Consider the following 17,716-nt stretch of genomic DNA (forward strand, 5'->3'; position numbering starts at 1 on the left):
GCATGGCCAATCCACCTAACCCTCACATCTTTGGACTGTGGGAGGAAACCGGAGCACCCGGAGGAAACCCACGCACACACGGGGAGGACGTGCAGACTCCAAATTAGAGATCAGAAAATTCCCACTATTCTCCTGACGGATGCACAACTTAGCCAACAGCTTTCCAAATAACAAAACGGACCAAAATCAGACAATATCAATTCGAGATTTTCAAAATTACAAGGAATGCTTGCCATAGTTTTTTTTTAATTTTATTGAATAAACCGTTACATTGTAATAACACCCACATACAAATCAGAAACAAACAAGCAGCAACAGTAATATAAACTCCAACAACTATAATACTACCCAGAATAATCATCCCCCCACCTCTCCCTTACCCCTCCACACACACACACACCCCCCCCCCCCCAACCTCGCCCTCTCCCTTACCCCTCCACTAACAGCCAGTGACCAGCTCTTGAAAGTGCAAAATGAATGGGCGCCTCCTACGATAGAACCGGTCACTCAACCCCCTTATCATAAACTTGACTTTCTCGAGGTAGAAGAATTCCATTAGATAGCTCAGCCACACAGAGGCACTGGGTGGTGCCCCCTGCCTCCAGCTTTGCAATATTCATCGGCGTGCCAACAGCGATGCAAATGCCAGACCATCTGCCCCTGCACCTATCCTAGACGACCTGACACTCCACAACTAGGAACTAATGGACAGGCTTCTAAGTCAAGCTTCTGGACTGCCAATATGGAGCCGAAAAAGGACCTCCCATAGCCCACCAATTTGGGGCAGGACCAGAACCTGTGCATCTGGTGAGCAGGTCCTCTCGAGCACCACTCACACTTATCCCCTTCCTCCTCGAAGAATCTACTCATCTGGGCCTTGGCGAGGTGCGTCCTAAACACAACCTTAAGGTGTAACAAGGATGAAGTAGCATTTATCCTACGGAGGGACTCACTTCATACCTCTTTCTCCTAAATGGGCCCTAGTTCCTCCTTCTCCTGGCCTTTACCTTATCCACCGAAACCTGCTGTTCTCCCATAATCCGCCTATAAATCCCAGACATGCTGCCCTCGATCGATCCCGCACATGAGAGGATCCTTTTCAGCAGTGTGCCCCCGGAAAAATCGGAAGTGCCCACTTGACAAAGTCTCTCTCCTGAAAATACCTAAACCTATCCGGAGTCCCAAGCTCTGCCTTTTCCTTCAATTCCTCCCAACTTACAAACCGGCCCTCCAAGAAGAAATCCTTCACCCTCTATAGTCCCTTATCCCTCCATCTCCTAAATACAGCAACCAACTTCACTGGCTCAAGTAAATGACTCCTACAGGTTAGGGCCCATTTTGATATTGCCCTTAGCTTGAAATGCTGATGAAATTGTCGTCATATTTTTAACGTGGAGTTTACCACTAAATTCCCAGAATATTTTCCTGGTGTAAAAGACAAGAATGCCGTACCAGTACCTCCAGACCTGTTCTTCTGCATGACCCCAGACTTCATCTGTACCCAACTAACTTCCTGATCCCCAAACCACCCCAGCACTTTATCCTCATTGGCCCCCAGGTAATAATGCAACAAATTTGGCAGCGTCAATGCTCCCACCTGCTTGGCTCTCTTTAGGACCCCTCTCCGGATCAGAGGCGTTCTTCCTGCCCATTTAAAGCCCATTATGGGCCATTACACTTCCCGGAAAAAAGACAGGCAGAAAAACTGGAAGGCATTGGAATAAGAACACAAACCGCGGCAAGATGTTCGATCTATTTGAACATGTCCCACCAACGATAGTGGAAGAGTCATACTAGAGTTGAAATGCTAATTCTCTTTCTCCCTCCACCAATGCTTCCAGACCAGCTGAGCTTTTTGAGCCAATTTAGTTTTTATAACAAGGAAGGAAGGCAGGTAAAAAGTGATTCAAACGTTGCAGAATAAATCTGGAAATGCTGAGAGCGTAGGTAGGCATGGTTATTGTGTCATGATGAGTTTGCTATTGCTTCATGGGTCTAATATAAACTACTGTTGTGAATATAATGTAACAAGCGCAATGCCACAGAAAACAAGTTTATAACATGCGGATCCCAATAAGCATGATCAGAGGTGTTTGCTACTCACTTTATCGTATTAACGGTGTTATACTCATTGTGTTCCACGGCAACTATCAAACCTCCAGAGTCCAGAATAGTATAGTGATGGGGTCCCTTTAAGGCTTTAAACCATGAATAACCACCATCATCAGACACATACACATCAGGTATCATTACAGAAATTGCATCCCCAACACTGCCTAAAAAATGAAAAAAGACATAATACAAAATAACAAACGTGGGGTAATCTTTGAAATCAAACAATAGCTATTTCCCTAAAACAAAAGCTGAACTATTTGGGGTAATTTGAGTATTTGCACTCCATCACTCTGCTGCAACTAAATTTGAAAATATAATAGTAAACACTGTGGCAAGGTTAAAAAAATATCAGGCTGTAAAATGTTTAATTATATTGAAAATATTTATTCTCATTAATTTCTCAACTTCCTTTCAAGTGGTGGCAGAAGTAGCAAATTCCAAATTCAGACTGGCAGACTTTCCTTAAATTGTAACAGCAATAGGGTTAATATTAAAGAGTCTCTACTCAAGAAAAAAAGCTGATTTCACATTCCCAACAGAGGCACTTTTTAAAAACAAAACATGACAGGATTTAGTAAAACTACTCAATTCAAAATGACAAGAGGCTGGCATGAGCCGATCACTCCTGTATTAATATTTTGCTGAATTTTCCTCATGTTTATCTACACTATTAATATTCTTTGTGCTCAGCACCAGCCTAGCAGTTGCAAAAGGGAAACTATAAAATTGAACTGCATAATAAAATACAGCATGGTTATAAAAGTGCACTTCACAAATAAAATTATTTTATGAACCAGCGAAGGGTTGAGCAAAAAAGCAACCAGGGTGGTGGCAGCACTTGGCAAGGGGCCAGAAGCAGCTCACTGCCCTTTTGACCAGAAAGTGGTGCACGAAGTGGGAAGGGCCGAAACGGAGTTGACCTTGGTGGGTGGGGGTGAAGAGAAAACTTTCTGAACAAACTGCCTGTGAATTATAGGCATGCTCGCTGTAGTAAACTTCATTGATAATGCATTCTGCAGTAAAACTGCAACACAAATTCAGTTGCCTCACATTTAAAGCTATAAAATAAATTATCAGAACAAAATTTTAATACCATGTGCTATGATCAGACCGACTGCGTTTGGCTCAGACAATGGTGGCATTGGTACGTTCAGTTTCTGGGAAATGCTGTAGGATGCATGGATATGCAGACTACACTGTGGAAATTCAAAGACAAAAATTAGAATTGCTCAACAATGAATCAAGTCATCAGATGCTACCTATAAAGAAAAAATATTTAACATTTAGGGCATGGTAAAATTTAATACATCAGTTCAGCAGAAATAGTTCAGAATATCATACAGCATTTTATTAAATGCACTCAACGCTGGAAAAATGGGAACATTCAACACACTGCACAGAAACACTCGATTTGTATAGAGTGGTTTACATGGCAAGGATCCCCTTACTGGCACGCTAACAAAGTTGCACATGCATTCTCTTCCTACTGAATTGTTCACACATTCTCCTTCTACGGTTTTTAAACAGTTAAAATAAAAACCTATTTCACCAGCTTTAATGTATTATTGGGGTTTGAATTTCCCTGAAAAAAATAGTTTAAAAACTCAGCACCTTGAACATGGACACAATTTGCTGGCCCCAAGTATTCCCTCTTGCGATCCAACTAAAATACATTAAGCCTATATTAAATGTTCTTAATCTTTCTGAATCACATTAAAATATGGGGGCAAGGTCAAAACGTCTATCAAATATGTTGAATCCTACTTAAGAGTACAGAAACAAAAATCTGCATTGTGTGAGAAAGCTGCTATGTTGCTATTTAGTAGATCAAGATTTCCAAATATTTGCACAGCACGTCATTTTCTCAGAATTCCTTAAAAGTGTTACTTTAAAAACACAAAGCCTTACCGTCATATATAAAATATACAAATTGACCTAAACTGTCATGTATTCACTGTTCTATTATACTAGACCCCCCCTCCCCCATCCAGACCCCCCCTCCCCCCATCCAGATCCCCCCTCCCCCCATCCATTCACCTGAGGAAGGAGCAGTGCTCCGAAAGCTAGTTTGAAACAAACCTGTTGGACTTTAACCTGGTGTTGTAAGATGTATTACCATTATACTAGATTAGTGGTGCGGCACTTCAAGATCTCCAATAGCAAATCCGCCATAAAGTATCACGTGTGGAACTCCTATCTTATTTGGAACTGTGCAGCTGGTTAGGAGACCTAGCCAAGATTCTGATCTCAATGGATTTGCACTGAGACTGCCCCAGAAACTATCGGTATGCTTCACTGCCATTATTCATTCAGTGTGTACTGGAATGTGCTTTTCAATTAGGCTAACAGAAACCACTACACTGACCATTGCACTTTAAGGTCAGTCTTAACTCACAGTTCAACGGTTGCTACATCTAAATTCAACTGTACTTCCTCATTTAACATCTCAAAGGTTAATAGCACAATAGTGCTAACAATCTCGGGCGAAATTCTCCGATCCCCCGCAGGGTCGGAGAATCGCCCGGGGCCGGCGAAAGTCTCGCCCCCGCCGTGGCAGAAATTCTCCGCCACCTGGGAATTGGCGGGGGCAGGAAACACCACCCGCCAATCAGCGATGGGCCGAAGTCCCGCCGCTGGGAGGCCTCTCCCGCCATCGTGGTTTGAACCACCTCTGGTGGCGGCGGGATCGGCGGCGAGCGGGCCCCCGGGGTCCTGGGGGGGGCGTGAGGCGATCGGACCCCGGGGGGTACCCCCACGGTGGCCAGGCCTGCATTCGGGGCCCACCGATCGGCGGGGGGGCCAGTGCTGTGGGGGCACTCTTTTTCTTCTGCTGCCCCCACGGCCTCCACCATGGCGGAGGCAGAAGAGAATCCCCCAGCGCGCATGCGTCGGTGGTGACGTCAGCGGCAGCTGACGCACCGGCGCATGCACGAACCGGCAGAGGCCTTTCGGCCAGCCCCGGCGCCGGGCGTCAAAGGCCGCTGGAGCCGGTTTGGGCGCCAGTCGGTGTGGTGCCAACCGCTCCGGCACGGGCCTAGCCCCTCAATGTGAGGGCTTGGCCCCTAAAGGTGCGGAGAATTCCGCAGCTTTGGGGATGCCCGACGCCAGAGTGGTTGGCGCCACTCCGCTACGCAGGGACCCCCCGCCCCGCCGGGTAGGGGAGAATCCCACCCCTCATCTGTAAATCACATTCACTGGAATCCAGTCCGAGAGTATGTTCCAATTCTAAACATTTCTCAAAGTTGCATTTACTTCACTGTGAAAACTTCAGCAGAATGTTTCTAACATATTCAGATGAAAGTTCTCAGAGATAGATCAATACATATATTTACGTTTCAATCTCACCTCATCTTTATTTTTGGCTGTTGAATCACAGTCACTATTCTCTGGTTTTCTTAAGGGTTTCCACTCTCCTCCTCTGTCAAATGTAATGACAGACTGAACAGAACCATCTAAAAGAGAATTAAAACATGCTATTTATTATAGTCGGATAGGATAGCACAGTGATCAGCACAGTTACTTCACAGCGCCAGGGACCGAGATGGCACAGTTGCACAGTGATTAGCACTGCTACTTCACAGCGCCAGGAACCCAAGTTCGATTCCTCGTGTCTGTGTGGGTTTCCTCCGGGTGCTCCGGTTTCTTCCCACAAGTCCCGAAAGATGTGCTTGTGAATTGAACATTCTGAATTCGCCCTCCGTGTACCCGAACAGTCAAACTCAGCAGGTCTGGCAGAATGTGGGGACTAGGGAATTTTCACAGTAACTTCATTAATGTAAGCCTACTTGTGACACTAATAAAGATTATGTCCCCAGAGTTTCCTGTGAATTAAATAAGGCCAGTGGTGGGTTGCAGCAATGACAGTGAATTCAAAGTAGAGGAATTCTCGTTTGTTGTATAACCGCTAATAGAACTTTCTGGCTCTTGGCCAAATCACCACAGAGTCTAAATGCTTAGCTTACAAATTGTGGCTCATTGACTAATCACAAAAGAACAGAAAGCAGCTCAGACCATCTCATGAAGCACAGCGGTGGGAGGCGAAACAATTCCCATTCAGCCATCGCCCTCAAACTTTCCCCGGTTCACAAATAACTAACATAAATCATTTAAGCATCAGACTAGAAAACTAGTCCCTGAACAGCAGTATATTGAATAAAAGTAAAATACTGCAGATGCTGGAAATCAGAAAGCAAAACAGAAAATGCTGGATAAACTCAGCAGGTCTGGCAGCATCAGTGGAGAGAAACAAAATTAAGACGGAGTCTAAATGACCCTTCTACACAACAGTCTATTCAATGCTGCAGTCTATTGCCAACAATCAGTGCATCACAATCAAAAAGTGTCTGACACAGAGTATTTTCGTCTTTTGCCATCCATGTAAACAGATTTCAATAACTTCATATTTGTTTTAACATGTCTTAACACAGCCTGGAACAACATTGTAAGACTGAAGAAATATAATTTAATATTTCCAATTTTACAAATTATAGGAATGAAATAAAGTATAAAACTGTAAAGCAGTTCACGTTTTAAAGAAATGCAAGCTTGTTTCACTTACCTTCAGCCAGTACACTACTAACATATACTCCACGCAATGAAGTAACATTGGTGAAATCCGTCTCGCCTCCTGTTGTTGTGTACAAATGCCTTTCAAGAGATTTAGAATACACTATTCCACGATCATCTGAAACATAAATCGTGCCAAAGCCGGTATCTACATTGGGGGCCGGAGGGTGGGGAAGAGAGAGAGAGATAAAGATAAAGATTTTTTTTAAATAGACGGCTATCTTGGCAGAGCTCGCACACTATTCCATTTGCTCCTTAAGTTGAATTCAGCACGGATATATGATAAAATTATGATTGCTGCAGGGGTTCCAAGTCAATTTGAACATTCCCCAATCCAATTCCAAGTTCATAGCAAAATGGAAAAACTCAGTTGCATGGATATAGAAAATTCTTATCAGGGGATATTTCATCTGTGGTTAAGTTTAAACGTTGGGAGGAAATCAAGCATAGAACATAGAACATAGAACAGTACAGCACAGAACAGGCCCTTCGGCCCTCAATGTTGTGCCGAGCCATGATTACCCTACTCAAACCCACGTATCCACCCTATACCCGTAACCCAACAACCCCCCCTTAACCTTACTTTTATTAGGACACTACGGGCAATTTAGCATGGCCAATCCACCTAACCCGCACATCTTTGGACTGTGGGAGGAAACCGGAGCACCCGGAGGAAACCCACGCACACAGGGGGAGGACGTGCAGACTCCACACAGACAGTGACCCAGCCGGGAATCGAACCTGGGACCCTGGAGCTGTGAAGCATTTATGCTAACCACCATGCTACCCTGCTGCCCATGGGAGCATGGGAAGCCTTAACATGTAACTAAGTCGATGACAAAAGTACAGCAGTATTTCCATTCCCTATTGACATCCTTCATTTTGATCAACACAGAACAGTTTAAAAATGACAATATCTTTCTGATATGGTTATTTTGTAAATATTTTATAGATATTTGCATTTTCATCCATTGTTACAATATTAGCCATGACACATTCCATAATAAAAGCATTCTCAATCAACCAATCAGACAAAAACGGGCACCCAGATAATGAAGCAGCTTATCAAATGCTTAACCATCGGTAAGCTTTAAAAAAAGGCCTTTAAAAAATCCAAAGGGTCAATGGAGAGAAGGGGATTTAGGGAGTTAGTTATGGGTGGGTGAGTTTAGGGAGTTAGTTATGGGTGGGTGAGTTTAGAGAGTTAGTACGGGTGGGTGAGTTTAGGGAGTTAGTATGGGTGGGTGAGTTTAGGGAGTTAGTATGGGTGGGTGAGTTTAGGGAGTTAGTACGGGTGGGTGAGTTTAGGGAGTTAGTATGGGTGGGTGAGTTTAGGGAATTAGTACAGGTGAGCTCCCTGATGGCGAAAGACACAGGTGCCAACGGCAACATAAAAGGAAGAGAAATACATTAAAAGATCAAAATCAGAGGAAGGGTAGTTTGAGGGGTAGAGTATAGTAGGCCTGTGTAAAGGGCATGACCATGAAGGGAACTAAAAACAATGAGCATTTTAAATAAGAGGCAGTGGGTGGCTTGGAGTCAATCTAAGACCGCTAGAACCTGTGAGATGAATATGCATAAGGTTATAGTAAGGATGTGATAGCTCTGGAAAGGGTGCAGAGGGGACACACCAGGATGTTACCTGGGCTGGAGAGTTTTAGTTATGAAGAAGACTCCTAAATGACCCTCTTATGGACTGACCTCATTAACACTACACCCATGTGTGCTTCATCCGATGCCAATGCTTATGTAGTTACATTGTATATATTGTGTTGCCCTATTATGTATTCTCATGTATTTTCTTGAATTCTGTTTCATTCCCTTTTCTTCCATGTACTGAATGATCTGTTGAGCTGCTTGCAGAAAAATACTTTTCACTGTACCTCGGTACACGTGACAATAAACAAATCCAATCCAATCCAATCCAATCCAGATTGGGTAAACTGGGGTTGTCTGCTTTGGAGCAGAGGATGAGGCGCATCGCACAAGGCTATGGGTGAAGTGCTAGATAATGGGATCAGAATATGGCGGTGGTTGTTTTTGACCAGCTCGGGCACGAGGGGCCTTTCCTGTGATGTAAATCTCTCTGACCATGACACAGGCAGAAATTTAGAAGAGTTGAAGTAGAGGATAGAAAATGGAAGGTCGCCCTAAAGACCATTGGGATAGTCAAGTCAGGAGATGACAAAAACATGGAGGAAATATGGGCTGAGGCAGGAGTAGAGGGGTTGATGTCACAGAAATGTAAAGAGGATATGGGGTCAACAGCTCAGCCCAGGATTGAGAGGCGCATGCTATTTGCTAATAGTCTGATTCAGCCAGAAACTATGGGTGAGGAGAGGGATTGGATCAGTGAATAGAATAATAGGTGCAGTAGTAGTGACTTGGTGCCAAATCGTAGACTTGGGATGACTCCGCAGGATCGGGGTGAGCTGGCTCAGATCCCCATTGCTGCAGTCCAGTCTTTCAAATGCACACCTTTAGTGCTAATCACAGGCTCCTGGCTGTTCACACTGCTGAGTGCTGCCTATGTCCTTTAAATGCTCAGAAAGCCTCTGGTCATCAGGGAGCCCACCCTGGCCACCCCTCTGGACATCCTCATACCCTAGCTGTATCGTCAAGGACCAAGCTCAATCAGGAACCCACCAGGAGCTCACCCCAACCAGAGGACGGCCTTTGGAATCCTCCCTGGTTCTCTGCCCCTCTCAGGGTAGAGGATTCTGAGCTGTGAAGAAGGCCTATGGTGTGCTAGCATTCATTAGCAGAGGGATTGAATTTAAGAGCCGTGAGGTGATGATGCAGCTGTACAAAACCTTGGTAAGGCCACATTTGGTGTCCTTCAATTCGCATACCGTCGCAACCGGTCCACATCAGACGCCATTTGCCCGGCCCTACACTCATCCCTAGAGCATCTCGAAAACAAGGACTCCTACATCAGACTCCTATTTATTGACTACAGCTCCGCCTTCAACACCATAATCCCAGCCAAGCTCATATCAAAGCTCCAAAACCTAGGTCTTGGCTCTCTGCTCTGCAACTGGATCCTTGACTTTCTGACCAACAGACCACAATCATTAAGAATGAACACCAACACCTCCTCCACAATCGTCCTCAATACCGGTGCCCCGCAAGGCTGCGTACTTAGCCCCCTACTCTACTCCCTGTACACACACGACTGCGTGGAAAAACTTGGTTCCAACTCCATCTATAAGTTTGCTGACGATACGACCATAGTGGGCCGGATCTCGAATAACGGTGAGTCCGAATACAGGAGGGAGATAGAGAACCTAGTGGAGTGGTGTAACGACAACAATCTCTCCCTCAATGCCAGCAAAACTAAAGAGCTGGTCATCGACTTCAGGAAGCAAAGTACTGTACACACCCCTGTCAGCATCAATGGAGCCGAGGTGGAGATGGTTCGCAGTTTCAAATTCCTAGGGGTGCACATCACCAAAAATCTATCCTGGTCCACTCACGTCGACGCTATCGCCAAGAAAGCACAACAGCGCCTATACTTCCTCAGGAAACTAAGGAAATTCGGCATGTCCACATTAACCCTTACCAACTTTTACAGATGCACTATAGAAAGCATCCTATCGGGCTGCATCACAGCCTGGTATGGCAACTGCTCGGCCCAGGACCGCAAGGAACTTCAGAGAGTCGTGAATACCGCGCAGTCCATCGCACAAACCTGCCTCCCATCCATGGACTCCATCTACACCTCCCGCTGCCGGGGGAAAGAAGGCAGCATAATCAAGGATCCCTCCCACCCGGCTTACTCACTTTTCCAACTTCTTCCATCGGGCAGGAGATTCAGAAGTCTGAGAACACGCACGAACAGACTCAAAAACAGCTTCTTCCCCACTGTCACCAGACTCCTAAATGACCCTCTTATTGACTGACCTCATTAACACTACACCCTGTATACTTCAACCGATGCCAATGCTTATATTGTATATCTTGTGTTGCCCTATTATGTATTCTCATGTATTTTCTTGAATTTTGTTTAATTCCCTTTTCTTCCCATGTACTGAATGATCTGTTGAGCTGCTTGCAGAAAAATACTTTTCACTGTACCTCGGTACACGTGACAATAAACAAATCCAAATCCAATTTGGAGTACTGTGGGCAGTTCTGGTCACCTCATTTTAGGAAGAATGTGGAAGCTTTGGAAAAGGTGCAAAGGAGATTTACCAGGATGTTGCCTGGAATGGAGAGTAGGTCTTACAAGGAAAGGTTGAGGGTGCTCAGCCTTTTCTCATTAGAACGGAGAAGGATGAGGGGAGACTTGATAGAGGTTTATAAGATGATCAGGGGAATAGATAGACAGTCAAAGACTTTTTCCCCGGGTGGAACAAACCATTTCAAGGGGACATAAATTTAAGTTAAATGGTGGAAGATATAGGGGGGATGTCAGAGGTAGGTTCTTTACCCAGAGAGTAGTGGGGGCATGGAATGCACTGCCTGTAGAAGTAGTTGAGTCAGAAACGTTAGGGACCTTCAAGCGGCTATTGGATAGGTACATGGATTCTGGTAGAATAGTGGAGTGTAGATTAATTTGTTCTTAAGGGCAGCACGGTAGCATTATGGATAGCACAATTACTTCACAGCACCAGGGCCCCAGGTTCGATTTCGGCTTGGGTCACTGTCTGTGTGGAGTCTGCACATCCTCCCCGTGTGTGCGTGGGTTTCCTCCGGGTGCTCCGGTTTCCTCCCACAGTCCAAAGATGTGCAGGTTGGGTGGATTGGCCATGATAAATTGCCCTTAGTGTCCAAAATTCTATGATCTATGATTAACCTAGGACAAAAGTTTGGCACAACATCGTGGGCCGAAGGGCCTGTTCTGTGCTGCATTTCTCTATGTTCTATGATTCACCAGTGACCCCCACCCCTCCGGATCACCAGCAAGACTGGCAGCGCTGTTTGCCTCTCAGGCAGTGTTCAGGGGTTTGCGGCCTGCGCTAGGGAAGAGGGTGTCGCTCCACTCCTCACTGGCATGGAACGGTGGGTCCACTTCGGAACGGGGGCTTGTCTTCTTGGAGCCATCTTGGTGGCTGCAGTGAGTAAGGTTGGCATTTAAAAAATGCTCCAGCTGCCAGACTCTTTGCAGCCAACTCTGGGCCCAGTGGTTAGAAAACTCACTGGGAATTGTTGCGAATTCACACCAGCACTCTGCTTGGCCTGTCTGCTGGCCCTGAATTGCTTCATAAATAGCACCCCCAATGGAAATGCAAACAACACAATCGAGTCCTGGCATCAACACTTAGGGCTGGATTCTCCGCCCATGAGGTGCCGGAATGCGTTCCCCGATGGGACGATAATTCCCCAAGAATTAGACATCAGGCCAATATTGGGATCACCGACCCAAACGCTCCACTCTGGCCCCCCACGGGCGACGTGAAGGGTTCCCATGCCATACACCAGCGGGAACATGGAAATAAATTCAAATGGGGCGTAATAATCGATTTGTATCTATTTAGCGGGCTTGGCACCCTACGCTCCGCCCTCCCACGGCCAGGAATCACTTGTGATCTCTACAATCGTGGCCCTGGTGTGGTGGACCTCGGGATGGGGCAACTATTGCCCCCTTGGCCTAATGCGAGGTCTATCCTTTGCCCGAGGCCCAAACCCCCTCCTCCACACTGCAGCCCCCAGCTTACCCCCTCACACATAACATAGCAGCCCCCAGCTTACCCCCTCACACATCACATAGCAGCCCCCAGCTTACCCCCTCACACATCACATAGCAGCCCCCAGCTTACCCCCTCACACATCACATAGCAGCCCCCAGCTTACCCCCTCACACATCACATAGCAGCCCCCAGCTTACCCCCTCACACATCACATAGCAGCCCCCAGCTTACCCCCTCACACATCACATAGCAGCCCCCAGCTTACCCCCTCACACATCACATAGCAGCCCCCAGCTTACCCCCTCACACATCACATAGCAGCCCCCAGCTTACCCCCTCACACATCACATAGCAGCCCCCAACCCCCAAGCACAAGAATAACCTGCCCCCACCCCCTAGGGACCACTGTGATAGGGAGATCCCCCCAGGGTCCCCTGTAATGGGGAGACCTTGGCTCAGGGTTCCCTGTGATGGGGAGACCCCCCACCCCACCCCCCAACAGCGATCCCTATGATAGGAAGACCCCCATCCCAAAGAGATGCAAGTTGCGTTGGGCATTCCAATCACTCAAGTGAAGTGTGTGATTTCACTGCACTTAACTCTCTTTGATGTGGTCAATGTTTACCTTGGGGGGTTTCACCACTTACACCACTGTAGTGAAAGGGTATGAATAGATCAAATTTGCAGATGGTTTTTACGAGCTGACACTGCTGCTGTCCTTCAGGAAATGGACGCGTGACGCTCCAAGGTAAGTACTAAAGCTATGATGCTTCCCACTGCCCCTCTCTCGGTTACTTTCTAACTTCCAGACAGGGAAAGGAGAATTCCGTCCAAGAGCTCAGTTTATTTACTAAGTCAGACTCTGACTTTCAACATCAGCTGTATGCGTGTTACTTTTTCCCCCATATCACTGCTTAAATTCCACTCTGATGTCATCTACATCCATCACTCTAAGTTAAAAAAAAAATCACAGGAAAAGAAAAGTTAACAGGCTGCCAAAATGTGTATCACACACATTTGAAAAAAAATGAGGATGGGGTCCAACAAGTCCATCTTTAAGAAGGGTTTAAAGGTTTAACACACTATTGCTCCTGAATTAATATCCTGTCTCAAATACCTACCACCAGGGTCATCAACGTGCATGAATACCATGTCATCATTTGCAGACAGTATGGAGTAGAACTGCTCAGCGCTTACATGAGGCAGCTGTGCCATATTCCAGGTGTCTCCCATATCCAAGGACACATGGAGTGCCCTCAAACTGACCTACAAAATAAATATTGGGTAATAATGAGAACAAACGGATTACATAAATAATGTCCATGAATTATACGCATTGGAGATCATGTCTTTGTTTTTTATTCTCTTCTCTTCATGCACTAACTGACAATTGAAGCAGACAAAGCACATGTTTACGCCCATTTCCGTGCCTAGCTTTTTCCTTGAACAGGTCAGTAGCCTGTCACCAGAGATTGTAGATCGATGGGCGACACTCCACATCAAGCATTGCTGCCTCGGGGCCTCTCCAACTCTGACCATCTGCCATCGGCATCTTGGAAGGATCTGCAGGTTGATAACCAACCTGTTTAGTCAAATCCTGGAGTGGGATCCAAACCCAGAGCATTTGGTTCTGAGGCAGGAATGCTATCTACTACACCACAAGACCTTCTACCCTTTCAGTGACCCATTCTGAAAGATGTGCAACTAAGAGGGGTGAACCCTCACTCTCTCTCTCGGAACTCCTACAAATTTGCATTTTAAAAATTCTGGATAGCCCCCAATGCTCTAAATTCACTACACAACACAATGTGGGTGAAATCCTCCAGCCCCCAGACATGGGTTTGGTGACGAGCTGTTAGCCGGCAGCGGGATCCTCTCTGCCCCACCTATTGTCAACGGGATTTCCCACTGAAGCCACCCCTCGCCACCGGGAACCCCACAGGTGGGGGTACACTGCTGGCGGGATAAGAGAATCCCAATGCCCTGTACCTTTTAGAACTGGACTCATTAAGGCAAGTAATTTTTCTCAGAAATGTTAGTGAACAAACAGTATTCTACCGAGGACTCAATGGATATAACTAAACTCCAGAATGACAGTTCAAAGTTAGAAAACATCACACACACACATGTAAAAGCACCCGTGACCATACTACAAAATTACTTTGAATTTCAAATTTACTATTTTGCAGTGGAGTTGATTTGAAATTTGTAATGCCTGATTGTAACTGCAATTTTGGTCTTGGTCTAACCTTACCCCCCAAAGAAAGTTCTCTTAAAAGAACAAACATCTAATCCAATGACTGTCCTCATTAAATTTCTACCCATGCACCAATAAGATTTATTGTTTGGCAATCGTGAAAATTAATACAGAAACACTCAGTTACAAATTAGGTTCAAAGTCCTTATTGTACAGGTTGAAATTTAAGATGGAGAAATTCCACTTTCAATACTTGCTTCTCTGATTTTAAAAACAGATGTAGTATGTCCCAATGAATGACACTATTTCTCATTCTGCTCCACACATACCTTCCCCGTACAATTTAAAATAGAAGTCACTACATTGGCACAAACTACTTACTTTCTAAAGAAACATTCTTGAAATATGTTAGAAGATACCAATAAATTAAAGGCACAAATGACTCATCAGTCAAGATGATATAGAAGATAGTTGAACACCTTGATGAGATCTTATGATAACAAATCTGATGGGAAGTGAAAATAAATTCTTCCGGAGAGAACTGAAAACAATGTTAAATTCAAAATTGCACAACACATATGGAGTTTGGTTCAGCAAGGATCAGAATGTTTTGTTACCTTAGTACAATGAGCTTTATAACACAGATGCAAAATAAACAATGCATTTACTTTTTTTTAGCTTTATGTGAATGCACACCCAGTTGGAGTTTACTATGTTGGTACAGGTACGAACCCAACTCTATTGGCAAATAAAAGTTCCACAAGTTTCTTGTACACGGGAGTTATGCCTCAACTTGATTTGTAACAGAAGTATAAGATATTCTTTCAAAGAAACATTTGTACCATTAAGAAAATGTTGCTGAAAACTGGGGCTGGTTTAGCACAGTGGGCTAAACAGCTGACTTGGAATGCAGAAAAGCGCAACAGCGCGGGTTCAATTCCCGTACCGGCTTCCCCGAACAGGCGCCGGAATGTGTCTACTGTGGCCAGATTGGCTGATGGGAATATGCACTATATTTAAAAATTAAACATTGTTAAACTAATTAAACAATTAACTAAGTAATTAATCATAATTTAGAAGGGTATCTAAGCCAGAGATTGGAGAGTACTGTATTTAGCTTTTACATTTATAACAGAAATCTAGTGCTAGGAAACATATAGTTAACATTAACTGTTTTTTAATTTTTAAAATTTTATTTACTAATTAATAAACGCAATGTCAATTAGAGGGGTGCAGTGCTCTGACTGTGAGATGTGGCCGGTCCGGGAGGCTTCCAGCTTCCCGGATGGCTTCATCTGCAGAAAGTGAACCCAACTGGAGCTCCTCACAGACCGCATGGTTCGGCTGGAGCAGCAGTTGGTTGCACTTTGGAGCATGCAGGTGGCGAAAAGCGTCATAGATAGCAGTTATATAAATGTGGTCACACCCGAGGTGCAGGCAGAGAAATGGGTGACCACCAGCAGGGGCAGGCAGTCAGTGCAGGAAACCCCTGTGGTTGTCCCCCTCTCGAACAGGTATAACCCTTTGGATACTGTCGGGGGGATAGCCTATCAGGGGAAAACAGCAGCAGCAAGAGCAGTGGCACCACGGCTGGCTCTGATATTCAGCAGGGAGGGTCAAAGCGCAGAAGAGCAATAGTCATAGGGGACTCTATAGTCAGGGGAACAGATAGACGCTTCTGTTGACATGACAGAGACTCCAGGATGGTATGTTGCCTCCCTGGTGCCAGGGTCCAGGATGTCTCAGAACAGGTAGCGGGCAACCTGAAGGGGGAGGGCAAACAGGCAGAGGTCGTTGTACATATTGGTACTAACGACATAGGCAGGAAGGGGCATGAGGTCCTGCAGAAGGAGTTCAGGGAGCTAGGCAGAAAGTTAAAAGACAGGACCTCAAGGGTTGTAATCTCGGGATTACTCCCTGTGCCACATGCCAGTGAGGCTAGAAATAGGAAGATAGAGCAGCTAAACAGATGGTGTAGGAGGGAGGGTTTCCGTTATCTGGACCACTGGGAGCTCTTCCGGGGCAGGTGTGACCTGTATAAGAAGGACGGGTTGCATCTAAACTGGAGAGGCACAAATATCCTGGCCGCAAGGTTTGCTAGTGTCACACGGGAGGGTTTAAACTAGTATGGCAGGGGGGTGGGTACCGGAGCAATAGGTCAGAAGGTGAAAAATTTGAGGGCGAACTAGGAAATAGGGCCAGTATGGCTCTGAGGCAGAGCAGACAGGGAGATGTAACTGAAAACAGTAGGACTGGTGGCCTGAAGTGCATATGTTTTAATGCAAGAAGTATTACAGGTAAGGCAGATGAACTTAAAGCTTGGATTAGTACTTGGAACTATGATGTTGTAGCCATTACAGAGACCTGATTGAGGGAAGGACAGGATTGGCAGCCAAACATTCCAGAATTTAGATGTTTCAGGCGGGATAGAGGGGGATGTAAAAGGGGTGGCGGAGTTGCGCTACTGGTTAGGGAGAATATCACAGCTGTTCGACGGGAGGACACCTCAGAGGGCAGCGAGGCTATATGTGTAGAGATCAGGAATAAGAAGGGTGCAGTCACGATGTTGGGGGTTTACTACAGGCCTCCCAACAGCCAGCGGGAGATAGAGGAGCAGATAGGCAGATAGATTTTGGAAAGGAGTAAAAGCAACAGGGTTGTTGTGATGGGAGACTGCAACTTCCCCAATATTTACTGGGACTCACTTAGTGCCAGGGGCTTGGACAGGGCAGAATTTAGAAGGAGCATCCATGAGGGCTTCTTAAAACAATATGTAGATAGTCCAAATAGGGAAGGGGCTGTACTGGACCTGGTATTGGGAAATGAGCCTGGCCAGGAGGTAGACGTTTCAGTAGGGGAGCATTTTGCGAACAGTGACCACAATTCAGTAAGTTTTAAAATGCTGGTGGATAAGAATAAGAGTGGTCCTAGGGTGAATGTGCTAAATTGGGGAAGGCTAATTATAACAAAATCAGGCGGGAACTGAAGAACATAGGGCGCAATTCTCCGCACGCACGACGGTGTGGAGAATAGCGAGGGTCGTAAATTTTTACGGCCACGCTAGTCTGACGCCCTCCCGCTATTCTCTCCCCCCCCCCCCCCCCCCCCCACGCCCGACTCCCGATACGAATCGCTGCCGCCGTTTTTTTACGGCCAGCAGCGATTCTCAGCTGGCCGATGGGCCGAGTTCCAAGCCCTTTACGGC

At 45.8% G+C, this 17,716-nt stretch overlaps 1 protein-coding gene across 1 annotated transcript in view; it reads right to left on the reverse strand.

Annotated features, from left to right (window-relative positions):
- Window positions 1-17,716, reverse strand: part of LOC119977998 (sortilin-like) — a 76,168-nt gene that overhangs the window by 19,155 nt on the left and 39,297 nt on the right. Inside the window, exons 9-13 of the mRNA XM_038819284.1 lie at window positions 13,436-13,580; window positions 6,674-6,829; window positions 5,461-5,567; window positions 3,209-3,311; window positions 2,105-2,276 (exon numbers count right to left, since the gene is read on the reverse strand). Of these exons, the coding sequence (XP_038675212.1) occupies window positions 2,105-2,276; window positions 3,209-3,311; window positions 5,461-5,567; window positions 6,674-6,829; window positions 13,436-13,580 (683 nt within the window). The remainder of the gene's footprint in view (window positions 1-2,104; window positions 2,277-3,208; window positions 3,312-5,460; window positions 5,568-6,673; window positions 6,830-13,435; window positions 13,581-17,716) is intronic.

Source organism: Scyliorhinus canicula, chromosome 15, assembly GCF_902713615.1.
Source record: "Scyliorhinus canicula chromosome 15, sScyCan1.1, whole genome shotgun sequence".
Classification (NCBI taxonomy): domain Eukaryota; kingdom Metazoa; phylum Chordata; class Chondrichthyes; order Carcharhiniformes; family Scyliorhinidae; genus Scyliorhinus; species Scyliorhinus canicula.